At 46.0% G+C, this 26,313-nt stretch overlaps 1 protein-coding gene across 2 annotated transcripts in view; it reads right to left on the bottom strand.

Annotated features, from left to right (window-relative positions):
- The window catches only part of LOC141095773 (asparagine synthetase [glutamine-hydrolyzing]-like), a 47,418-nt gene extending 21,889 nt beyond the window's left edge, over positions 1-25,529 (bottom strand). Inside the window, exons 1-8 of one of the 2 annotated variants that reach the window (XM_073582076.1) lie at positions 25,226-25,529; positions 23,512-23,608; positions 13,387-13,651; positions 10,461-10,698; positions 10,067-10,252; positions 9,530-9,631; positions 6,859-6,986; positions 55-181 (exon numbers count right to left, since the gene is read on the bottom strand). In XM_073582076.1, the coding sequence (XP_073438177.1) occupies positions 55-181; positions 6,859-6,986; positions 9,530-9,631; positions 10,067-10,252; positions 10,461-10,698; positions 13,387-13,635 (1,030 nt within the window). In that variant the 5' untranslated portion in view covers positions 13,636-13,651; positions 23,512-23,608; positions 25,226-25,529. The remainder of the gene's footprint in view (positions 1-54; positions 182-6,858; positions 6,987-9,529; positions 9,632-10,066; positions 10,253-10,460; positions 10,699-13,386; positions 13,652-23,511; positions 23,609-25,225) is intronic. The other variant, XM_073582077.1, reaches the window with a different exon arrangement.
- Positions 25,530-26,313: the final 784 nt, after the last annotated feature.

Here is a 26,313-nt window from a genome sequence, read left to right as displayed (position 1 = left end):
GTGAGCTCCCTCTAGTGGTGGCTACAGCCATAAGCAATGGAGCTTATTTCTTACCTACAGACGCTCTCACAGTTGTGATATCATAGGTCTCCAGAGTGAAGATGACCTCATCCACCGCCTGGATTCCCTCTTCAGCACCAAAAATTATTTCATGATGTTCACTACCAATATGATTGGCGACCTGGGAGGACGATAGAGCTGGTATCAGTATCGTATGACATATATCTAGTAGATATGAATTTGACAGATCTGCATCGATCACCATAGCTAATCACCAATCCAACATCGCCTACAACCACAAACAACCTATACACTGCCATATACCACACACATTGTGCACCATACACTGCCATGTACCAGACACAGTGTGCACCATACACTGCCATGTACCAGACACAGTGTGCACCATACACTGCCATGTACCAGACACAGTGTGCCCTATACACTGCCAAGTACCAGTCACAGTGTGCCCTATACACTGCCAAGTACCAGTCACAGTGTGCCCTATACACTGCCAAGTACCAGTCACAGTGTGCCCTATACACTGCCAAGTACCAGACACAGTGTGCCCTATACACTGCCATGTACCAGGCACAGTGTGCCCTATACACTGCCATGTACCAGGCACAGTGTGCCCTATACACTGCCATGTACCAGGCACAGTGTGCCCTATACACTGCCATGTACCAGGCACAGTGTGCCCTATACACTGCCATGTACCAGGCACAGTGTGCCCTATACACTGCCATGTACCAGGCACAGTGTGCCCTATACACTGCCATGTACCAGGCACAGTGTGCCCTATACACTGCCAAGTACCAGGCACAGTGTGCCCTATACACTGCCAAGTACCAGGCACAGTGTGCCCTATACACTGCCAAGTACCAGGCACAGTGTGCCCTATACACTGCCAAGTACCAGACACAGTGTGCCCTATACACTGCCAAGTACCAGACACAGTGTGCCCTATACACTGCCAAGTACCAGACACAGTGTGCCCTATACACTGCCAAGTACCAGACACAGTGTGCCCTATACACTGCCAAGTATCAAACACAGTGTGCCCTATACACTGCCATGTACAAGACACAGTGTTCCCTATACACTGCCATGTACCAGGCACAGTGTGCCCTATACACTGCCATGTACCAGACACAGTGTGCCCTATACACTGCCAAGTATCAAACACAGTGTGCCCTATACACTGCCATGTACCAGACACAGTGTTCCCTATACACTGCCATGTACCAGACACAGTGTGCCCTATACACTGCCATGTACCAGACACAGTGTGCACTATACACTGCCATGTACCAGGCACAGTGTGCCCTATACACTGCCAAGTACCAGACACAGTGTGCCCTATACACTGCCAAGTACCAGACACAGTGTGCCCTATACACTGCCAAGTACCAGACACAGTGTGCCCTATACACTGCCATGTACCAGACACAGTGTGCCCTATACACTGCCATGTACCAGACACAGTGTGCCCTATACACTGCCAAGTACCAGGCACAGTGTGCCCTATACACTGCCAAGTACCAGACACAGTGTGCCCTATACACTGCCAAGTATCAAACACAGTGTGCCCTATACACTGCCATGTACCAGACACAGTGTTCCCTATACACTGCCATGTACCAGACACAGTGTGCCCTATAGACTGCCATGTACCAGACACAGTGTGCACTATACACTGCCATGTACCAGGCACAGTGTCCCCTATACACTGCCAAGTACCAGACACAGTGTGCCCTATACACTGCCAAGTATCAAACACAGTGTGCCCTATACACTGCCAAGTACCAGACACAGTGTGCCCTATACACTGCCAAGTACCAGACACAGTGTGCCCTATACACTGCCAAGTACCAGACACAGTGTGCCCTATACACTGCCATATACCACACACAGTGTGCACTATACACTGCCATGTACCAGACACAGTGTGCACTATACACTGCCATATACCACACACAGTGTGCATGATACACTGTCACCTACAAACCAATGGGGGCCCTATACACTGCCATGTACCAAATCTTATACAATGCCAGCCACAATACCCTTCTAGTGACAGCACCCTAACTTTCTGAATTAGAGACCCTCCAGATATGTAGATGATGTAGGACTGTATGTCTTCTCTATATCTGCATAGGTGTCTTATTTTTCAGAACACAATGTTCATGTATCCCCCTGACAACAATTCCACACAGTGCAGGAGTTGTACCTCCTTGGGCACAGCAGCGAGTGACGGGGGGGGCAGATCCCGGTTACAGATCTGTTGTGTATGTAACTTACAGAAATGTTTACTAGGTGCTTGGTTTGCTAATGCCATCAATACAAGGCATTGCTTCCATGTGCGGGGTCTCTGCATGCACCTACTGAACATAATATCGGTACAATTTCACCTATGTCAGCACTAAGCTCCAAAGTCCACTAATGTACCCTGTTGTACAGAATAATTTAAGTCTATACAGACCTCACCAGGGAGGGGACATGTCCCCTCACATTGAACATATGGGAAGAGAGAAAGAACCGTTGAAGTAGAACTCCACATTAAACATTTTGGATTAATTATAGCTGTGTTGAAAAAAAAAACTAATTATAACCAGGTACAGTGCCTTGCGAAAGTATTCGGCCCCCTGGAACTTTTCAACCTTTTCCCACATATCATGCTTTAAACATAAAGGTGACGAATCAACAACAAGTAAGGCACAATTGTGAAGTTGAACGAAATTTATTGGTTATTTTAATTTTTTGTGGAAATTCAAAAACTGAAAAGTGGGGCGTGCAATATTATTCGGCCCCTTTACTTTCAGTGCAGCAAACTCACTCCAGAAGTTCATTGTGGATCTCTGAATGATCCAATGTTGTTCTAAATGACTAATGAAGATAAATATAATCCACCTGTGTGTAATCAGGTCTCCGTATAAATGCACCTGCTCTGTGATAGTCTCAGGGTTCTGTTTGAAGCACAGAGAACATCGTGAAGACCAAGGAACCCAACAGGCAGTTCCGTGATACTGTTGTGGAGAAGTTTAAAGCTGGATTTGGATACAAAATGATTTCCAAAACTTTAAACATCCCAAGGAGCACTGTGCAAGCGATCATATTGAAATGGAAGGAGTATCACACCACTGCAAATCTACTAAGACCCGGCCGTCCCTCTAAACTTTCATCTCAAACAAGGAGAAGACTGATCAGAGATGCAGCCAAGAGGCCCATGATCACTCTGGATGAACTGCAGAGATCTACAGCTGAGGTGGGACAGTCTGTCCATAGGACAACAATCAGTCATACACTGCACAAATCTGGCCTTTATGGAAGATTGGCAAGAAGAGAGCCATTTCTCAAAGATATCCACAAAAAGTGTAATTTAAAGTTTGCAACAAGCCACCTGGGAGACACACCAAACATGTGGAAGAAGGTGCTCTGGTCAGATGAAACCAAAATTGAACTTTTTGGCAACAATGCCAAACGATATGTTTGGCGTAAAGGCAACACAGCTCATCCCTCAGCCCTGAACACACCATCCCCACTGTCAAACATGGTGGTGGCAGCATCATGGTTTGGGGCTGCTTTTCTTCAGCAGGGACAGGGAAGATGGTTAAAATTGATGGGAAGATGGATGGAGCCAAATACAGGACCATTCTTGAAGAAAACCTGTTGGAGTCTGCAAAAGACCTGAGACTGGGACAGAGATTTGTCTCCCAACAAGACAATGATCCCAAACATAAAGCAAAATCTACAATGGAATGGTTCACAAATAAACGTATCCAGGTGTTAGAATGGCCAAGTCACAGTCCAGACCTGAATCCAATCGAGAATCTGTGGAAAGAGCTGAAAACTGCTGTTCACAAACGATCTCCATCCAACCTCACTGAGCTCGAGCTGTTTGCAAAGGAAGAATGGGCAAGAATTTCAGTCTCTCGATGTACAAAACTGATAGAGACATACCCCAAGCGACTTTCAGCTGTAATCGCAGCAAAACGTGGCGCAACAAAGTATTAAGTTAAAGGGGCCGAATAATATTGCACGCCCCACTTTTCAGTTTTTGAATTTCCACAAAAAGTTAAAATAACCAATACATTTCATTCAACTTCACAATTGTGTCCCACTTGTTGTTGATTCTTCTCCAAAAATTTACATTTGGTATCTTTATGTTTGAAGCATGATATATGGGAAAAGGTTGAAAAGTTCCAGGGGGCCGAATACTTTCGCAAGGTACTGTAAGAGAAAGAGAGAAAGAGAGCCGACATTTCCATCTCCATTGAAGTAAGTGCCTCCTGCAGTGACAAGATAACTACAGCAGGAAGGTTTGTTGGGAAGAATACAACAAGTCTGAGATCTGTAAAAGTCTTTCCCAGGGATAGGGCTTCCTCTGATCAAAGAATCTTCTCAGACGTTTTAGAACTAGTGGTTAGTGATGAATATTGTGGTTTGCATTGATTCCATATTTAGGGGAGATATAACTTTGGCATCATAGTGAAGGGATGTACATAAACCATTCACTAAGATCAATAAAAAGGCCATTCTAAACTTTCTAACTTAATAACGGTCCAATAGATGGTGCTATCCAGGCCATGTTTCATCTCTATAGACAGATAAAATCGTGATAAGAAACATGATGACATTATTTATTGACTAGAACCTCCACAGACAAAGATATCCTCTAAGTTAGGGATCTCATTGAATTCTAAAGGACCTAGCAAATATCACATCCAGCCCCATGTGAGCTCATCAAGGGGAGGTATGTGGATGTAGCCTTGAGTCAATAAAAATAAAAATTTGGGTGTCTGTCTTTGTTCATTCAGAAATACATAGTTCGATGTGAGATTGGTCCATTTTTCCAATTGGAGCACTTCCCTCCATAAAGATAAGAGCCATTCCTGCAACATCAGGTTTAGTAATTTTCTTTAGCAATTCCTTTTTATTTTATGTGATTGCATTTATCATATTGTTCTGTTCCCATTTTGTGTCATCTTTGTATATTTTTGATAAACACTGCCCATTTTTCTGGATTAAATACTGTATATAAATAAAATGTAATAGCTCTGTTTCTCTTGCTCTGTAAACCGCATCCCAGAAGCCCATTGGCCTGTGTAAACGATTGGTGGTGGCAGTAGTCATTCCTTTTTGTTACTGTTAAGTTGGCAGTGACCATACGGGGGTATATACAGGATATTCCATATGTTAGAATGGAGTTGTATATAACATACACTCCCTGTGAGTTCCCCAATAACTGGCCTAGTAGTGGAAGTAGCCATGACCTCGCCCATCCCTCGTCAGTCAACTGCATAATGGCCCTGACGATTGGAGGCAGCGAAGTTGCGTTCCCTTGACAACTGATGGCAGTGGTGGGATCTGTGTGATCGCCCCGCTGTGTATCCTTGACATACCCCCATACAGTGTCCGCTAAAGTACCCCCATACACTGTTGAGTCATGTACCAACATACAGTATCTGCTAATGTACCAACATACAACATATCCACTAATGTATCCCCAGTGTTCGCTAATGAACCCCATACAGTGTCCACTAATGTACCCCCATACAGTGTCCACTAATTTACCACCATACAGTATCAGCTAATGTACACCCATACAATGTCAACTAGTGCACCCCCATACAGTGCCCACTAATGTACACCCATATTGTCCACTAATGTAGCCCCATACAGTTTCCACTATTGTACCCCCATATAGTGTCCACTAATATTCCCACATAGTGTCCTCTAATGTACACACATAGTGTCCATTAATGTAGCCCCATACAGTTTCTACCAATGTACACACAATGTCCATTAATGTACCCCCATATAGTGTTCTCTAATGTACCCCCATACAGTGCACACAATATATTATAAAATACTATCAGTGTGTCCTTACAGCATGTCAGCTAGTATAATGATTCACCTTAAAATGTCAACCATTTTATCTCCAACATAGTAGTAGCCAAGAACAGTGCAAACAACCATGTGTCAAGATATAGTGCTAACTAGTGTGTCCAGTGTGCCCTCACACAGTGCCCCTCAATATACCCTCATAGTGCCACATTGTGTTCCCACACAGCGCCAGGTACTGTGCTGCCACATAGTACCAAGTAAATGAAGGCCCTTCTGTGTAGTCCTTTCTTAGCGATGTTTTCCAGGTAAGTATATTACTGTAGCTGACTAGTGACCACATGTGTCAATGGGACCCAAACAGGGTTAGGTTTTAGGGGTTCGTCAAGCCAAGCATCTGCCTAGGGCCACTCAGGAGCAAAATAAACCCACCCAGTCATGAAGGTTGGTATTGTTTGGGCCTATAATTTCAGATTAATGCCATGTTCACACAATGCAGGAAATTGCTGATATAGAGTTGGCTACAAATCCACAATGAATCTGCGTGTAGAATCCACGTGTTACTTGCAGATTTCGTCCTGGATTTAACCATACTCCAATACAGAGCATTGTACAGGGTGAAACCAACAACGAAAGTCCGTCCAAGAATGAGCGTGCTGCAGATTTAATAGCCGCTCCATGCTTTCATTTTCATCTGCAACATGCGAACAGGTGCAGATTCCATTGAAAATGCTGAACTAGTGACAGCAGCCTTGTGCACTATATGGCAATATTATTATTTATGAAATTAACTGCAGCATTACTTGAGCACCATATGGCAATGTCATTGATTAGGAAATTAATTGCTGTTTTACTTGTGCACTATGTGGAGGTATAATTATGGAAATTAATTGCAGTATTATCTGTGTACCATATGGCAATATTATTTAGGAAATTAATTGCATTGTTACCTATGAACCAAATGACGGTATTGTTTATGGTAATAATATCCTGGTAGTGCAGTTGTGTTACCTTTCTTGCAGCCAGTAAATCAGGGCTATCATCCATTCCAATTGCAAATGTCTGCAGCGGGTAAGGCAAGTTACTTTCTCTCATCAGTTTGAGTAGAGTGGCAGCAACCAAACTGGAGTCCAGGCCACCTGGGAATAAAATAAATGATCAGCACCATACTGACCTGTGGCGCCAACTTTGTCCTAATGGCAGCAAAAATGACCCAATTTCCAACTACAAGTCCCTGACACTGACATAGGTCACGATCTTACAAAAAGTATGCCACTCCTTTACAGACTTAGATTGACATATTCGTCCGGTCACTGATATACAGTGAAAAAAGTTTATGAAACTTTTATTTTAGCTTCAGATCAACTTCTTATCTTTCAATTGCTCAGTGTATATGTGAGGGTGGTGAATATGGCGTTCCACTCCTCTGACATTCCTGTGGTTTAAATGTATTTACACATGTATTTTACTGTAAGATATTCAAACGTTATCCTTCTGTGGCTGCAGTTCCAGTTAATCGTAAGGTAGATAGGGTTAACTGTAGGGCTGGCCCATGTTGGGGAGGAGGATAGGAAATCTTTGGTTAGTGTCATGAATAGGAAGTTCGGTGGAGAATCTAGTTTTGGCAAGGAAGGAAGGACATACTCTGGTTCAGGCGAACTTTAACAGCGTGTGCGTGTACGTACGTGTGGAGAAGACAGCAGTGAAAGTAGGAAAGAGAACATCTAAGAAGAATCTCATATGTGGCAGCGGAATACTTTTAGCAGGCAAGTTGGGAAAGGGAACATATGGTGAGCAACTTTGTTGGAGTCCCTAAAGGCCTTGGGAAACAGGAAAGTGTGGGACTTTGCCCAAGTCTTAAGGACTGTTGTTGGGGATAGGAGAGACAGACGACCTGATATTCCAAGCTTGAGGACTATGGCCTTGGACAGGAAGTGCTGTTGCTGTGATGGCCTATGGACTTCTGTTAAATATGGACATGGACACTTTAATGCTTCTGGGGTCTTTACCAAGAAGGACCAGTTCTAGTGAGTCTCAAAGACTGTGGACTGTGTTGTCTATCTTTCCAGGACCCTTAATCGAGAAGGGTCGGGTGTCCAGTGAGAAGACGTCGAGGTCAAGACTTCAGTCCTGAATATTCTAGAATTTTTAGGCATGTACACTAACTGTTCTTTTAGGTCCTGTATGGTCAAGAACGACCATAATTAAAGTGTGGGGGAAGGTGAGCATAAAAAAAGGAAAGGGAACAACTAAGAACTCCATTTGTGGCAGCAGAATACTCTTGACAGGCAATTTATGAAAGGGATAGTATGGTCAGCAACTTTGTTGAAGTCCTTAAGGGCCACTGGGAATGGAAAAGTGTCGACCAAATCTTGAGAGCTGCAGGTCCGAGATTAGACGAGTCAGCGAGGCTGGGGGCACAGACAATAAAAGTGGTAGTCATGGGCAATTCATTTCCTTGGTTCCTGAAAAGTTGACTGAAGAGAGTGATCACAGAAAGGCTTGGCTAAAGTGTCATTTTAGTTAGGAAAATCAGAATGCCCTAACTCTGTTTTGCAAAATTTCAACAACTGTGTCACTGAAGATGAGGACTGGAGACATGTCACTGTTTTGTCATCTAAGGAACGATGTCAACAATTCCTGCTTTTGCTGTCTGTTTTTACAACTCCTAGTAAAGATGAGTTTGTTTTTATGGACTGTTGTGGTTTCCCATTCATGGGGTAGCGGGAAATTATGGTCATGACAAGTGCAGCTGACCAGAGGAGCTGGGAAGTGTCCACGGTAACAACAGTATCACACATACATACTAGAAATGGACCTTGTTTTTCTGTACCGTGCGGGGTGCAGAAATCGAATCCCTCGCCCATGGCTACTGCCCCGAACATTGTTACACATCGCAGGACAACAATTACATTCCTTAATACTTTACACTGAACGCAGAACTGGGTGCTACTGTCCACAGCATCAAGTCATTTTACAGGAGGGAGAGGAGGTGAGCTGTGATATAACCTTTTGTGAATGGTGGATCCTGTGTTATCTACTGTATATAGAGGTGTTATCAGTCATTGTACAGGAGGAGTAAGTGAGGTGTGACATCAGCTATTGTGACTGGTGGATCATGTGTTATCTACTGTATATAGAGGTGTTATCAGTCATTGTACAGGAGGAAGTGAGCTGTGACATCACCTATTGTGACTGGTGGATCCTGTGTTATCTACTGTATAAAGATGTTATCAGCCATTTAAATCCTGTCTCTGATGATTATGAGACTGCTGATCTGTAGTCATCTGTACAGGAAGTATGTAGTATAAGACCTATTGGAAAATGTTCTATTTTTCTTTAAATATGGAAAATTAATAAACAAAATTATAAAAAAAATTAAACTAAGTCATTTTCTGATGACGCATTTCCTTTAAATTGCTCAGATAAACTTCAGTTGTAGAAGGGGGCATATAGTATTTCACACCCGTTTATATTACTATCCTAGGACAGAATTGAGCCCGTCCTTTCCTCGCTATGATGTGTCTCGAATCAGGAGACATATAATGATATAATGAACGGTATCCTGCCTGATCCAGAACCGCTGACTACATGAGATAAATGTGTATGAGGACCTGAGATCTCCTCACCGCATACCAGAAGAAGGGAGCGGCCGAAAACATATTACCCTAGACCCCCATACCTGACAGCAGGCAGCCGATCCTCCTGTGCGCCATTAACCGCTTCCTGACCGCGTTCTCAAACAGGAGGCAGATGTTTCTTTTAACCGTTTCACGATCCATGCCTGAGAGAAAAAGGGGAAAAAATTAAATCAAAATCATTTTTCAGGGGGTGGGTCTTTACGCAAAATTAACCTTAAAAGGGTTGTCCAAATGTAGAAAAATACGGCTACTTTCTTCCAAAAACAGTGTCGAATTCATCCACAGGTGCAGGTGAGCCCCATTCACTTCAATGAAGCAGAGCTGCAACACCAGGTATAACCTGTGGTTAGGAGTGGCGTTGTTTCTGGAAAAAAGCAGCCATGTTTTTATTACATAAGTACTTTTAGGGTACGTAAAGTATTGCAACCACTTCTGCATCTCAAATGAAGAAACTTTACAAATTTTTTTATCGGAAAAACTCTTACTGCTATGTAAACAGCTCCTTTGCACAACTATGTGTCTCCATGGTAACAGACTACAAACAAACTCTGTGTAGTCTGATCCTGCACTCACAGTACCTGCTTGCAGTTTTCCTAGAGAGTCGTACTCCGCGTGCTGAGGTTCATCCTTGAAATTGCGGAACTTTATCAATTCCACCGCCGCCACTTTTCCGCTGAGTTTGAGATCGAAAACTTCACAGTGACCGGGCGGGAACGGATCAATCTTTGGACTTGAGGTCATTGAATGTTTTAGGTCAATAAGGCCTGTAGAAAACGATATGATAATTATACACAATTATGGGTCCATTAAAGGAGCACTCCAGGCAAAACCAATATACTATAATAATGTAGTGTAGTATAGTGTAATGAATCGTTTCTCCTGCGAGAGTGCTGCAGAGAAATTGACCATTTTCAAATTTAAACAGGAAAAGTGGACAATCCCTTTAAGCTTCATGGGTCACTCATACAATACCTTTAGCTTCTGAGCAAACTGCCAAAAAGCCATCGTCAGTGAGCAGCTTAAACAGCGGCCGGACTCCATAAGAGTCTCTTCCGATAAAGACTTTCTTATTGGCGGTGTCCAAAAGGATGAAAGCGAAAACACCGTCCAGCAGTGCCGCCGTCTGCTCAATGCCATATTTACTGTAGAGATGGAGAATCACCTCACCGTCCACCATCGTCTGGTACTCGAAGCCCAGATGCTTCTCTAGCTGGGGAAAATCAAGCATTAGATTAGATAGACAGACAGATTCATGGCCAAAAGTGTTGGCACCATTGAAATTGTTTCAGACAATTAAGTATTTCTCCCATAAAATTATTGCAATTACACATGTTTTGTTATACACGTTTCTTTCCTTTGTCTGTATTGGAACAACACAAAAAAAATGAGAAACAAAGGCAAATTAGGCATAATTTCACACAAAACCTCAAAAATGGTCCTGACAAAGTTGTTGGCACCTTTCCAAAATTGTGGTTAAACAACTTTGTTTCAAGCATGTGATGCTCATTCAAACGGTTCCATGACAATTGTGTACAAGATAATTGTGTACGGACAATTGTGTACAGAAAATTGTGTACAGGCCAATTGTGTCCAAGGCCAATTGTGTACAAGGACAATTGTGTACAGGGCAATCGCCTTGTACACAATTGCCTTGTACACAATTGTCATTGTACACAATTGGCCTGTACACAATTGTCTGTACACAATAGTCCGTACACAATTATCTTGTACACAATTGTCCTGTCACCCATTCAAACTCATCTGTGGCAAGTAACAGGTGTGGGCAATATGAGAGTCACACCTGAAACCAGATGGAAAGTGGAGAAGTTGACTTATTATTTGCATTGTGTGTCTGTATGTGCCACACTAAGCATAGAGAACAGAAAGAACAAAAGAACTGTCTGAGGACTTGAGAACCAAAATTGTTGAGCAATATCAACAATCTCATGGTTACAAGTCCATCTCCAGGCATCTTGATGTTCCTTTGTCCACAGTACGCAATATAATCAAGAAGTTTACAACCCCTGGCACTGTAGCTAATCTCCCTGGACGTGGACAGCAGAGAAAAATTGATGAAAAGTTGCAACGCAGGATAGTGCGAATGGAGGATAAGCAGCCCCAATCAGGTTTCAAATAATTTCAAGCTGTCCTGTAGGCTAAGGGTGCATCAGTGTCAGTGTGAATTATCTGTTGACATTTCCATGAAATGAAACGCTATGGCAGGAGACCTAGGAGGACCTCACTGCCGACACAAACATAAAACAAGCTAGACTGCAGTTTTCCAAAATGTAAATGAGTATCCAAAATCCTTCTGGGAAAGTGTCTTGTGGATAGATGGGACCAAGATAGAGCTTTTAGGTAAAGCACATCATTCTACTGTTTACCAAAAAGGAATGAGTACTACAAAGAGCACAGTACCTACAGTCAAATATGGTGGAGGTTCGGAGATGTTTTGGGGTTGCTCTGTTGCCACTGGCACTGGGTGCCTTGACTGTGTGCATGGTATCACGAAATATGAAGATTACCAAAAAATTTTGGGTCGCAATGGAGTGCTCATTATCAGAAAGCTGGGTTTGCATTCTAGGTCAAGGGTCTTCAAGCAGGACAAAGATCCCAAACATACTTCAAGAAGCCCCCAGAAATGAAAAGAAAGAAAGCGCTGGAGAGTTCTGAAGTGGCCAGCAATGAGTCTGTATATAAATCCCATTGATCACCTGTGGAGAGATCTTAAAATTGTTGTTGGGAGAAGGTGCCTTCAAATATGAGCGACCTGGAGCAGTTTGCAAAAGAATCCAAAATTCCATTTGCGAGGTGTAAGACGCTTGCTGGTGATGTGACCGAGTCACAGGCGGAGTGTATGAGGGTAGATACGTGTCACTGCGCATACTGCGGTCAGTGATGTAAAAAAAAACAGTATATTTTTGCCTCCAGCACGCTACGTGCTGAGAGAGTTAATTTAAAGTTAAACATGGGCTGGTTTTAAGTGAGCACCCATAGAGTGGAAGTGAGGGTGCTCACCGTATCCCCTCCTGCAGAGCCGACACTAGCATGTGTACTAGCAAGACCTGCGGTGATGTCATGATCATGTGATCATCACATGGTCCTGCTTAAATACATGGGCCTGAGAGACAGTCTGGGTGGTGAATTGGGAGAGGAAGCACTCCCACGTGGCTCCAGGAGGAGCGGAGGACATTTCCAGGCGTCTGCAGTTGAAACCTGCAGAGAAAGGACTCTGTCGTACTTTATTTGTTTTCTGTTAAGCCAGGAAGACTCTGCTTTTGGTTTTCCTGAACTCTGTCTTGGTGCATGCTGACTATAGTAAACCAGCAGGTGTTTCACTACCAAAGCAAAGCGTTCCTGTGTATTCCTGAAGAAGCAGCTAAGTGTGTCTACCCCTCACAGTGGTTATAGGAAGCGACTGAATGCAGTTATTTATTCCAAAGGGTGTGCAACCAAATATTAAGTTGAGGGTGCCAACAATTTTACCCGACCATTTTGTGGTTTCGTGTGAAATTATGTCCAATTTGCCTTTATTTCTCTGGGTTTTTTATGTGTTGTTCTAATACACACAAAGGAAATAAACATGTGTACAACAAAACATGTGTAACTGCAATAATTTTGTGGAAGAAATACTTCTTTTTTCTTGAAAAATTTCAAGGCTGCCAACACTTTCGGCCATGACTATAGCTAGACAGATTTTGCACCGTTTCTCCCCCATGCTTTACACTGCATCTGTTCGCTAACTTTTCGTGCTATGTATATGCAGTCAGTCAGAGTAATGATGACAACTAGAATGCCACCACTATGTGTCTCCGATGCCTTAGACTACTGAGTGGCAGTCGTCCCAGTTCGGCAGCATCAGGGCAGCGGATGTTTGTCTCTTTAGCTTTGCTCTCACCTGCTTGTAATTGTAAATCTCCCCATTGTAACACAGCCATAGGTACGGGAACTTCTTCACCCGCAGAGGCTGCATGCCATATAACTGGTCCACAATCGCCAGGCGGTGGAAACCAAAGCAGCAGTTGGTGAATCCGTTCACATTCTCGAACCGAAACGCATCAGGACCTCGATGTGCGATTTTCATGGCACTGAGACACTGCACCGAAAGGCATTCATCACTGCCAAACAGTGCCCATATACCACACATCCTGGAGGCTCAGTATCTGCAGATCAAAGGGAAACACACAGACCATTAATTTATAGATTTACCTCTACCTTAAAAGGGTTGTCCTGGACTATAATATTTATGACCTACCCCTTAAATGGAATGTCCAAACTCTGCAAGTTATCGGCCGATTTGGGACAACATCTTGAATGGGCTTTTGGATGCTTGTTTTGACTTTATTTGTTAATACAGTGGCATGTCTAAGTTTGGGCACCCCTGATCAAAATTACTGTTATTGAGAACAGTTAAGGAAGTTGAAGATGAAATGATCTCCAAAAGGCCTAAATTTAAAGATGACACTTTCTTGGTATTTTAGGCAAATATATATTTTTTACATTTCAAAAGATACAAAAAGGAAAATGGGTCAATTGAAAAGTTTGGGCACCCTTGGAGATATGTGTGCTCAGATAACTTTGACCAAGGTTTCAGACCTTAATTAGCCTGTTAGGGTTATGGCTTGTTCACTATCATCATTAGGAAAGGCCAGGTGATTGAAATTTCCCAACTTTATAAAAGCCAGCCTCCTCTAACCTTGTGCCAAATAACAGCAGCCATGGATCCTCTAAGCAGCTACCTAGCACTCTGAAAATGAAAATGGTGGTGGCCCAAAAAGCAGGAGAAGGCTATAAGAAGTTAGCAAAGTGTTTTCAAGTTGCCCTTTCCTCTGTTTAAAATGTAATTAGGAAATGTCAGTTACCAGGAGCAGTGGAGGTCAAGATAAGGTCTGGAAGACCAAGCAACATTTCAGAGAGAGCGGCTTGTAGGATTGCTAGAGAGGCAAATCAGAACCCCTGCATGACTACAAAAGACATTCAGAATGATTTAGCAGACTCTGGAGTTGAAGTACATTGTTCTACTGTTCAGAGGCACCTTAAATATGGCCGTCATGGAGGAGTCATCAGAAGAAAACCTCTACTGCGTCCTTACCATAAAATTCAGCATCAGAAGTATGAAAAAGAACATCTAAACAAGCCTGATCAATTTTGGAAACAAGTCCTGTGGACTGACGAGGTTAAAATAGAACTCTTTTGTCACAATGATCAATGGTATATGTGGAGAAAAAAGGGTACAGAATTTCAGGAAAAGAACATCTCGCCAACCATCAAGCATGGGGGTGGATCAATCATGCTTTGCGGTTGTGTTGCAGCCAATGGCACGGGGAACATTTCATGGGCAGAGAGAAGAATGGATTCAATTAAAATTCAACAAATTCTTGACGGAAACAAAACACCATCTGTAAAAATGCAGAAGTGGAAAAGGGAAGCGGATGGCTTCTACAAATTGATAATGATCCTAAACACACATCAAAATTCACAATAGACGACCTCAAAAGGCGCAAGCTGAAGGTTTTACAATGGCCCTCACAGGCCCCTGATCTGAACATCATTGAGGCTAGACCAGTGGCGTACCGTCAATAGTAGCAGACCACGCAGCTGCTATGGGACCCGGAGAGGTGAGGGGGCCTCATGGGTGAGGGAGCCCGCGACAGCCGCTGCGGTTTGGACACAGTACTATCTCCTTTAATTAAATGTAAGCGCCGGCCGCTGTATACCCCCTTGAAGCTCCCCTTTCCTTGTTTCCTGATCAGCAGTTGGCTGAAGTCTCTGGCTGGATTTGCATAAGAACACCACGCCTCCTGGCAGCCAGAGAGCAGCACACGTGCATTGCAGGATAGCTCTCCTGATATCCTGTATGCTGCTGTGGCTGGCACTCTTGACATCCTATGTGCCTTTGTAGCTGGCTTTCCTGACATCCTCCATTCTGCTGTGGCAGGTTCTCAAAACATCCTCTGTGCTTCTGTGGCTGGGCTTCTCTTGACGTCATCTGTGCTGCTGTGGCTGGCTCTCCTGACATCCTCTGTGCTGCTGTGTCTAGTTCTCCTGACATCCTTTGTGCTGCTGTGGCTGGCTCTTCTGACATCCTCTGTGGTGCTGTGGTTGTCTCTCCTGACATCTTTTGTTCTGCTGTAACTAGATCTCCTGACATCCTCTGTGCTGCTGTGGATAGGTCTCCTGACATCCTGTATCCTGCTGTGGCTGACTCTTCTGACATCCTCTGTGCTGCTGTGGCTGGATGTTTGACCTATAACATGCATGCCTGGAGTTAAGAGCACCTGTTGATTTTTTTTTTTATTATTTTTTTTTTGGGGGGGAGCCCATTCAGACTTTTGCTATGGGACCCCATGATTTCTATGTATGCCCCTGGGCTAGACCTCAAAATAGCAGAAAATGCAAGATGACCCGGGAATCTCACAGAAGTGGAGGAATGGATGAAAATCCCTCAAACAAGAACTGGAAGAATCTTGTCTGGCTACAAAAAGTGTTTACAAAAGGGGGTATTACTAGGTACTAACCATATAAGTGCCCAAATGTTTGCATAGGCCCATTTTCCCTTTTGTAATTTTTAAAATTTTAAAAGTGACAATAAGTATTTTTAACTTTAGGCCTTTTAGAGATAGTTTCATCTTCAACTTGCTTAACTGTTCACAATAACAGTAATTTTGACCAGGGGTGCCCAAACTTTTACACGCCACAGCATGTGCACCATGTGGCACTGTATGATTATTTGGCATTTTGTTGGCTCAGGTTGGATCTATATGTGGCACTCTGTGTATACTGACACTTACTGGGTACTGTATGGATCTACGTGGGGAGAACATGACAGCAGGCGAATAATATTTGGCTTTATGTGAGCGTTATATAGCAATGTCTGGACAGAATATTGACACCAATACATTTTTATGCACTAACTCACTGTCGCGGGGTTACCGGGACAGTGTGGAGCCAGAAGACTGCAGCGTCTAATTGCTCCTTCTCTGGCGCTGAGAAGAAGCATGTCTCCTTCATTTTGAATGTGTTTATTCCTTCTGGCAGGTGTTAATCAGCCATGTTGGAAATCCCTGTGCTCACAGCTGAGCTCGGTTAGCCTCTCCTTTCCCCTTTATAATCTGGGCTCTGATACTAATCCTCATCAGAACTAGCATTGGCTGCATGGCTAACGAAGGGAGAGGAGTTCATATAAGAAGGAGAGTTGGAGGAGTTATCAGTGACTGTTGCTTGGTTTGTACGTGTGGTAACTCCCTATCCTCTGTTTATTCCCCTATCTCCACACACTGATGCATTCCTCTGTTATATGTGAGTGAATATTTTGTATGCCTGGAGTTTTCTCTTAAACCCTTGTTTGTGTTGCCTTGTTTGTCAGGTTGGTGTACTATGGTGCACAGTGGCGCTCCTCTTTCCTCGGTGGGGGAAGAGAACAGACAGAGGCTAACTTAAAAGATAAGGCAAGGGTGGAGGCCCCGGCATCTTCACCTTCAGAGGTATCGTGGGGAGTAGGGCGAGCTAGTGCACCCCTAGTGTTAGGGACAGGGAAGTAGTCCCTGGTCCCGAGTCACCCAACAGCTGTGTCGTGACACTCACTAACTGTGCAGTGTGTGCAGTAGATGGGTAAGGCATGGCACCATTGTGCTGCATGTTTTTGAACAGTAGTGTAGTCTTTTGAAATATTTGCTTTGTGATGGGCTCCGGACAGGACATTGCATCAAAGGTTCTCCGGTAACTTTCCTAGATCGGAGGACAGAGATCTATGTCAGAGGTAAAGATATGGCATGAGGCTGGAGAGGAGAGCAAAGAGGGGAAATCACTCACCCCACAGCTACTCATCCATTTCCGTCATCTGAGGAGACCACTATTTGCACTATATGGGCTCTGTATGTACATGGGCCTGTGTACGATATGGGCAATGCATTGCACGGTAGTAAACCGACACAGTATAACTATATATGGCACTGTAGAACGAAAATATAGGCTCTGTATATGGGCATTGTACTATGCCTGGTACTGTATGGCAGTGTATAGCACTATAATAGCTTTACTTAGATCTACTTTAGCATCTGTGCTTGCTACTATGCTATGAAGTATGGCTCAATATGGCATTCTCTGGGCCATGGGTGTGTGGGCACAGTATGACTGGATGTGAGCCAAATATCACACTATCTGTACAAAGCATAGATTATGTTACAATATATTATTACATATTCATGATGTAGTTGCTGGACAATGTATGGCTCTCTCTGGGCACTGTATGCAGTATGGCATCCTATGGGCACTGTATGCAGTATATGGGTGCAGTATGGCACTCTCTGGGCACTGTATGCAGTATATGGGTGCAGTAAGGCACTCTCTGGGCACTGTATGCAGTATATGGGTGCAGTATGGCACTCTCTGGGCACTGTATGCAGTATATGGGTGCAGTATGGCACTCTCTGGGCACTGTATGCAGCATATGGGTGCAGTATGGCATTCTCTGGGCACTGTATGCAGTATATGGGTGCAGTATGGCACTCTCTGGGCACTGTATGCAGTATATGGGTGCAGTATGGCACTCTGGGCACTGTATGCAGTATATGGGTGCAGTATGGCACGCTCTGGGCACTGTATGCAGTATATGGGTGCATTATGGCACTCTCTAGGCACTGTATGCAGTATATGGGTGCAGTATAGCATTCTCTGGGCACTGTATGCAGTATATGGGTGCAGTATGGCATTCTCTGGGCACTGTATGCAGTATATGGGTGCAGTGTGGCTCTCTATGGGCACTGTATGCAGTATATGGGTGCAGTAAGGCACTCTCTGGGCACTGTATGCAGTATATGGGTGCAGTATGGCACTTTCTGGGCACTGTATGCAGTATATGGGTGCAGTATGGCACTCTCTGGGCACTGTATGCAGTATATGGGTGCAGTATGGCATTCTCTGAGCACTGTATGCAGTATATGGGTGCAGTATGGCATTCTCTGGGCACTGTATGCAGTATATGGGTGCAGTATGGCATTCTCTGGGCACTGTATGCAGTATGGCATTCTCTGGGCACTGTATGCAGTATATGGGTGCAGTAAGGCACTCTCTGGGCACTGTATGCAGTATATGGGTGCAGTATGGCATTCTCTGGGCACTGTATGCAGTATATGGGTGCAGTATGGCACTCTCTGGGCACTGTATGCAGTATATGGGTGCAGTAAGGCACTCTCTGGGCACTGTATGCAGTATATGGGTGCAGTATGGCACTCTCTGGGCACTGTATGCAGTATATGGGTGCAGTATGGCACTCTCTGGGCACTGTATGCAGTATATGGGTGCAGTATGGCACTCTCTGGGCACTGTATGCAGTATATGGGTGCAGTATGGCACTCTCTGGGCACTGTATGCAGTATATGGGTGCAGTATGGCATTCTCTGGGTACTGTATACAGTATGGCATTCTGTGGGCACTGTATGCAGTATATGGGTGCAGTATGGCACTCTCTGGGCACTGTATGCAGTATATGGGTGCAGTATAGCTCTCTCTGGGCACTGTATGCAGTATATGGGTGCAGTATGGCACTCTCTGGGCACTGTATGCAGTATATGGGTGCAGTATGGCACTCTCTGGGCACTGTATGCAGTATATGGGTGCAGTATGGCATTCTCTGAGCACTGTATGCAGTATATGGGTGCAGTATGGCATTCTCTGGGCACTGTATGCAGTATATGGGTGCAGTATGGCATTCTCTGGGCACTGTATGCAGTATGGCATTCTCTGGGCACTGTATGCAGTATATGGGTGCAGTAAGGCACTCTCTGGGCACTGTATGCAGTATATGGGTGCAGTATGGCATTCTCTGGGCACTGTATGCAGTATATGGGTGCAGTAAGGCACTCTCTGGGCACTGTATGCAGTATATGGGTGCAGTATGGCACGCTCTGGGCACTGTATGCAGTATATGGGTGCATTATGGCACTCTCTAGGCACTGTATGCAGTATATGGGTGCAGTATAGCATTCTCTGGGCACTGTATGCAGTATATGGGTGCAGTATGGCATTCTCTGGGCACTGTATGCAGTATATGGGTGCAGTGTGGCTCTCTATGGGCACTGTATGCAGTATATGGGTGCAGTAAGGCACTCTCTGGGCACTGTATGCAGTATATGGGTGCAGTATGGCACTCTCTGGGCACTGTATGCAGTATATGGGTGCAGTATGGCACTCTCTGGGCACTGTATGCAGTATATGGGTGCAGTATGGCACTCTCTGGGCACTGTATGCAGTATATGGGTGCAGTATGGCACTCTCTGGGCACTGTATGCAGTATATGGGTGCAGTATGGCACTCTCTGGGCACTGTATGCAGTATATGGGTGCAGTATGGCACTCTCTGGGCACTGTATGCAGTATATGGGTGCAGTATGGCACTCTCTGGGCACTGTATGCAGTATATGGGTGCAGTATGGCACTCTCTGGGCACTGTATGCAGTATATGGGTGCAGTATGGCACTCTCTGGGCACTGTATGCAGTATATGGGTGCAGTATGGCATTCTCTGGGCACTGTATGCAGTATATGGGTGCAGTATGGCATTCTCTGGGCACTGTATGCAGTATGGCATTCTCTGGGCACTGTATGCAGTATATGGGTGCAGTAAGGCACTCTCTGGGCACTGTATGCAGTATATGGGTGCAGTATGGCACTCTCTGGGCACTGTATGCAGTATATGGGTGCAGTATGGCACTCTCTGGGCACTGTATGCAGTATATGGGTGCAGTATGGCACTCTCTGGGCACTGTATGCAGTATATGGGTGCAGTATGGCACTCTCTGGGCACTGTATGCAGTATATGGGTGCAGTATGGCACTCTCTGGGCACTGTATGCAGTATATGGGTGCAGTATGGCACTCTCTGGGCACTGTATGCAGTATATGGGTGCAGTATGGCACTCTCTGGGTACTGTATGCAGTATATGGGTGCAGTATGGCAGTCTCTGGGCACTGTATGCAGTATATTGGTGCAGTATGGCACTCTCTGGGCACTGTATGCAGTATATTGGTGCAGTATGGCACTCTCTGGGCACTGTATGCAGTATATGGGTGCAGTAAGGCACTCTCTGGGCACTGTATGCAGTATATGGGTGCAGTATGGCACTCTCTGGGCACTGTATGCAGTATATGGGTGCAGTAAGGCACTCTCTGGGCACTGTATGCAGTATATGGGTGCAGTATGGCATTCTCTGGGCACTGTTTGCAGTATATGGGTGCAGTATGACATTATCTGGGCACTGTATGCAGTATATGGGTGCAGTATGACATTCTCTGGGCACTGTATGCAGTATATGGGTGCAGTAAGGCACTCTCTGGGCACTGTATGCAGTATATGGGTGCAGTATGGCACTCTCTGGGCACTGTATGCAGTATATGGGTGCAGTATGGCACTCTCTGGGCACTGTATGCAGTATATGGGTGCAGTATGGCACTCTCTGGGCACTGTATGCAGTATATGGGTGCAGTATGGCACTCTCTGGGTACTGTATGCAGTATATGGGTGCAGTATGGCATTCTCTGGGCACTGTATGCAGTATATGGGTGCAGTATGGCATTCTCTGGGCACTGTATGCAGTATATGGGTGCAGTAAGGCACTCTCTGGGCACTGTATGCAGTATATGGGTACAGTATGGCTCTCTCTGGGCACTGTATGCAGTATATGGGTGCAGTATGGCACTCTCTGAGCACTGTATGCAGTATATGGGTGCAGTAAGGCACTCTCTGGGCACTGTATGCAGTATATGGGTGCAGTATGGCACTCTCTGGGCACTGTATGCAGTATATGGGTGCAGTAAGGCACTCTCTGGGCACTGTATGCAGTATATGGGTGCAGTATGGCATTCTCTGGGTACCGTATACAGTATGGCATTCTGTGGGCACTGTATGCAGTATATGGGTGCAGTATGGCATTCTGTGGGCACTGTATGCAGTATATGGGTGCAGTATGGCACTCTCTGGGCACTGTATGCAGTATATGGGTGCAGTATGGCACTCTCTGGGCACTGTATACAGTATATGGGTGCAGTATGGCATTCTCTGGGCACTATATGCAGTATATGGGTGCAGTATGGCATTCTCTGGGCACTGTATGCAGTATGGCATTCTCTGGGCACTGTATGCAGTATATGGGTGCAGTAAGGCACTCTCTGGGCACTGTATGCAGTATATGGGTGCAGTATGGCACTCTCTGGGCATTGTATGCAGTATATGGGTGCAGTATGGCACTCTCTGGGCATTGTATGCAGTATATGGGTGCAGTATGGCACTCTCTGGGCACTGTATGCAGTATATGGGTGCAGTATGACACTCTCTGGGCACTGTATGCAGTATATGGGTGCAGTATGGCATTCTCTGGGCACTGTATGCAGTATATGGGTGCAGTATGGCATTCTCTGGGCACTGTATGCAGTATATGGGTGCAGTAAGGCACTCTCTGGGCACTGTATGCAGTATATGGGTGCAGTATGGCTCTCTCTGGGCACTGTATGCAGTATATGGGTGCAGTGAGGCACTCTCTGGGCACTGTATGCAGTATATGGGTGCAGTAAGGCACTCTCTGGGCACTGTATGCAGTATATGGGTGCAGTATGGCACTCTCTGGGCACTGTATGCAGTATATGGGTGCAGTATGGCACTCTCTGGGCACTGTATGCAGTATATGGGTGCAGTATGGCACTCTCTGGGCACTGTATGCAGTATATGGGTGCAGTATGGCATTCTCTGGGTACTGTATACAGTATGGCATTCTGTGGGCACTGTATGCAGTATATGGGTGCAGTATGGCACTCTCTGGGCACTGTATGCAGTATATGGGTGCAGTATAGCTCTCTCTGGGCACTGTATGCAGTATATGGGTGCAGTATGGCACTCTCTGGGCACTGTATGCAGTATATGGGTGCAGTATGGCACTCTCTGGGCACTGTATGCAGTATATGGGTGCAGTATGGCATTCTCTGGGTACTGTATACAGTATGGCATTCTGTGGGCACTGTATGCAGTATATGGGTGCAGTATGGCACTCTCTGGGCACTGTATGCAGTATATGGGTGCAGTATAGCTCTCTCTGGGCACTGTATGCAGTATATGGGTGCAGTATAGCTCTCTCTGGGCACTGTATGCAGTATATGGGTGCAGTATGGCACTCTCTGGGCACTGTATGCAGTATATGGGTGCAGTATAGCTCTCTGGGCACTGTATGCAGTATATGGGTGCAGTATGGCACTCTCTGGGCACTGTATGCAGTATATGGGTGCAGTATAGCTCTCTCTGGGCACTGTATGCAGTGTATGGGTGCAGTATGGCATTCTCTGGGCACTGTATGCAGTATATGGGTGCAGTATGGTACTCTCTGGGCACTGTATGCAGTATATGGGTGCAGTATAGCTCTCTCTGGGCACTGTATGCAGTATATGGGTGCAGTATGGCACTCTCTGGGCACTGTATGCAGTATATGGGTGCAGTATAGCTCTCTCTGGGCACTGTATGCAGTATATGGGTGCAGTATGGCACTCTCTGGGCACTGTATGCAGTATATGGGTGCAGTATAGCTCTCTCTGGGCACTGTATGCAGTATATGGGTGCAATATGGCTCTCTCTGGGCACTGTATGCAGTGTATGGGTGCAGTATGGCACTCTCTGGGCACTGTATGCCTTACGTCACCTGTCAAAGTCACAGCTGGGATTAGGGACAGACAAGGGAGGGAGCTGTATAGAGCCCAGCTATCTCTGCTATATCCCACGATGCCCCAGGAATTCTCTGGGTGCCGCACTCAGCAGATTCCACTGACAGCTGCAGGACTACAACTCTCCCTGTGGTTGGAAAAGTGAATATAAACCCGTCAAGCATAGACATACATATATGGATCCTGTGATACAGATAATAAAGTGTAGAAGGAGCCTTATATGTGTGTTATCTATTCAGTGACATATGGCGCCTCTAGTCCCAAGATCACTGGGATCAGGCGGCTGCTCGCAGTGGACAATTATAAAGCTTATAATGAACATTACCTTCTCCAGGGACAGTCGGTGGGATTGCTGTACTCGTAGCTCTGGGAGATCAGGGGCGACCCCGGCAGCTGCACGCTGTTCTCCACACCGGCTCACGCTGGAAATGCAAATGACAATGTAAGCATGGCTGCCAATGCCTGCAGGTCGGAGCGCTCTCATTGGCGGAGGCAGCGTCCCCGGCCCCATTGGTGCAGCCTCACACCCTATATAAATTCCAAGAGCAACTGGGGGATACTGTGCTGGTGTATCTAAGCCCATCATGTGTGTGATACTGTGCTGCTGAGCCGGTGTATCTAAGCCTGTCAGGTGCGGCACAGTGCTGCTGAGGCAGTGTATCTAAGCCTGTCAGATGTGGCACGGTGCTGCTGAGGCGGTGTATCTAAGTCTGTCAGGTGTGGTACAGTGCTGCTGAGGCAGTGTATCTGAGCCTGTCAGGTGTGGAACGGTCGTGGTGCTGCTGAGGCGGTGTATCTAAGCCTGTCAGGTGCGGCACAGTGCTGCTGAGGCAGTGTATCTAAGCCTGTCAGGTGTGGCAAGGTGCTGCTGAGGCGGTGTATCTAAGCCTGTCAGGTGTGGAACGGTCATGGTGCTGCTGAGGCGGTGTATCTAAGCCTGTCAGGTGCTGCACAGTGCTGCTGAGGCGGTGTATCTCAGCCTGTCAGGTGTGGCAAGGTGCTGCTGAGGCGGTGTATCTCAGCCTGTCAGGTGTGGAACAGTCATGGTGCTGCTGAGGCGGTGTATCTAAGCCTGTCAGGTGTGGCAAGGTGCTGCTGAGGCGGTGTATCTGAGCCTGTCAGGTGTGGTACGGTGCTGCTGAGGCGGTGTATCTAAGCCTGTCAGATGTGGCACGGTGCTGCTGAGGCGGTGTATCTAAGCCTGTCAGGTGTGGCATGGTGCTGCTGAGGCGGTATATCTAAGCCTGTCAGGTGTGGTACGGTGCTGCTGAGGCGGTGTATCTAAGCCTGTCAGGTGTGGCAAGGTGCTGCTGAGGCGGTGTATCTGAGCCTGTCAGGTGTGGTACGGTGCTGCTGAGGCGGTGTATCTAAGCCTGTCAGATGTGGCACGGTGCTGCTGAGGCGGTGTATCTAAGCCTGTCAGGTGTGGCAAGGTGCTGCTGAGGCGGTATATCTAAGCCTGTCAGGTGTGGTACGGTGCTGCTGAGGTGGTGTATCTAAGCCTGTCAGATGTGGCACGGTGCTGCTGAGGCGGTGTATCTAAGCCTGTCAGGTGTGGCACTGTGCTGCTGAGGCGGTGTATCTAAGCCTGTCAGGTGTGGCACGGTGCTGCTGAGGCGGTGTATCTAAGCCTGTCAGGTGTGGTACAGTGCTGCTGAGGCGGTGTATCTAAGCCTGTCAGGTGTGGCACGGTGCTGCTGAGGCGGTGTATCTAAGCCTGTCAGGTGTGGTACGGTGCTGCTGAGGCGGTGTATCTAAGCCTGTCAGATGTGGCACGGTGCTGCTGAGGCGGTGTATCTAAGCCTGTCAGATGTGCCACGGTGCTGCTGAGGCGGTGTATCTAAGCCTGTCAGGTGTGGTACAGTGCTGCTGAGGCGGTGTATCTAAGCCTGTCAGGTGTGGTACAGTGCTGCTGAGGCGGTGTATCTAAGCCTGTCAGGTGTGGTACAGTGCTGCTGAGGCGGTGTATCTAAGCCTGTCAGGTGCGGCACGGTGCTGCTGAGGCGGTCGGCGTAGTACGGTGCAGTGCGCTTCCTCACATGGTAACAGTAGCTATGGCGGTCTGGCGGGCAGAACAATATGGCTCCTCCCTGCAGCCTCATATGACGCCGTCCAATGGCCGCCGTCCTTACATGGGGCCGCCGCCGGCCTCACGACATCGCTGTCGGGTGTTTCGTCAGCTGGATGGACTCGCGGTCTCCGACGCCTCCTCCTCGTGTCGCTTCCGGCAGTTATTTCCTCACGTCTGCTGTTAACCCTTTACTGACACGGAGTCCAGCGGCAGAAAGTGTCCTAAATACAAGGGCGCGGATTTATCGCTGTTCGTCGCCGCGCGCACGCGTTTCAGGCCCATCACAGGATCCAGTGCCCGTACTAGCCTGTGATATTGAACTTATCAGGGGAGGTCTAGCGCCACCACCTGGACTTTAGTAGTAAATCTATCAATACAGCTGAGCGCTTGCATAGTCTCGTTGTTCACATACTAAAGAATCCATAGTCTCACTGCTCTTACAGTAAAGAATCCATAGTCTCACTGCCTGTACAGTAAAGAATCCATAGTCTCACTGCCTGTACAGTAAAGAATCCATAGTCTCACTGCCTGTACAGTAAAGAATCCATAGTCTCACTGCTCTTACAGTAAGAATCTATAGTCTCACTGCTTTTACAGTAAATAATTCATAGTCTCACTACCCTTACAGTAAAGAATCCATAGTCTCACTGCTCGTACAGTAAAGAATCCATAGTCTCACTGCTCGTACAGTAAAGAATCCATAGTCTCACTGCTTGGACAGTAAAGAATCCATAGTCTCACTGCTCGTACAGTAAAGAATCCATAGTCTCACTGCTCTTACAGTAAAGAATCCATAGTCTCACTGCCTGTACAGTAAAGAATCCATAGTCTCACTGCCTGTACAGTAAAGAATCCATAGTCTCACTGCCTGTACAGTAAAGAATCCATAGTCTCACTGCCTGTACAGTAAAGAATCCATAGTCTCACTGCTCTTACAGTAAGAATCTATAGTCTCACTGCTTTTACAGTAAATAATCCATAGTCTCACTACCCTTACAGTAAAGAATCCATAGTCTCACTGCTCGTACAGTAAAGAATCCATAGTCTCACTGCTCG

The sequence above is a fragment of the Dendrobates tinctorius genome, unplaced genomic scaffold (assembly GCF_039654945.1).
Source record: "Dendrobates tinctorius isolate UK_male_01 unplaced genomic scaffold, ASM3965494v1 ptg000070l, whole genome shotgun sequence".
NCBI classification, from domain to species: Eukaryota; Metazoa; Chordata; class Amphibia; order Anura; family Dendrobatidae; genus Dendrobates; species Dendrobates tinctorius.
The sequence above is the reverse complement of the archived record's forward strand: the minus strand, read 5'-3'. Positions and strand labels throughout refer to the sequence as shown.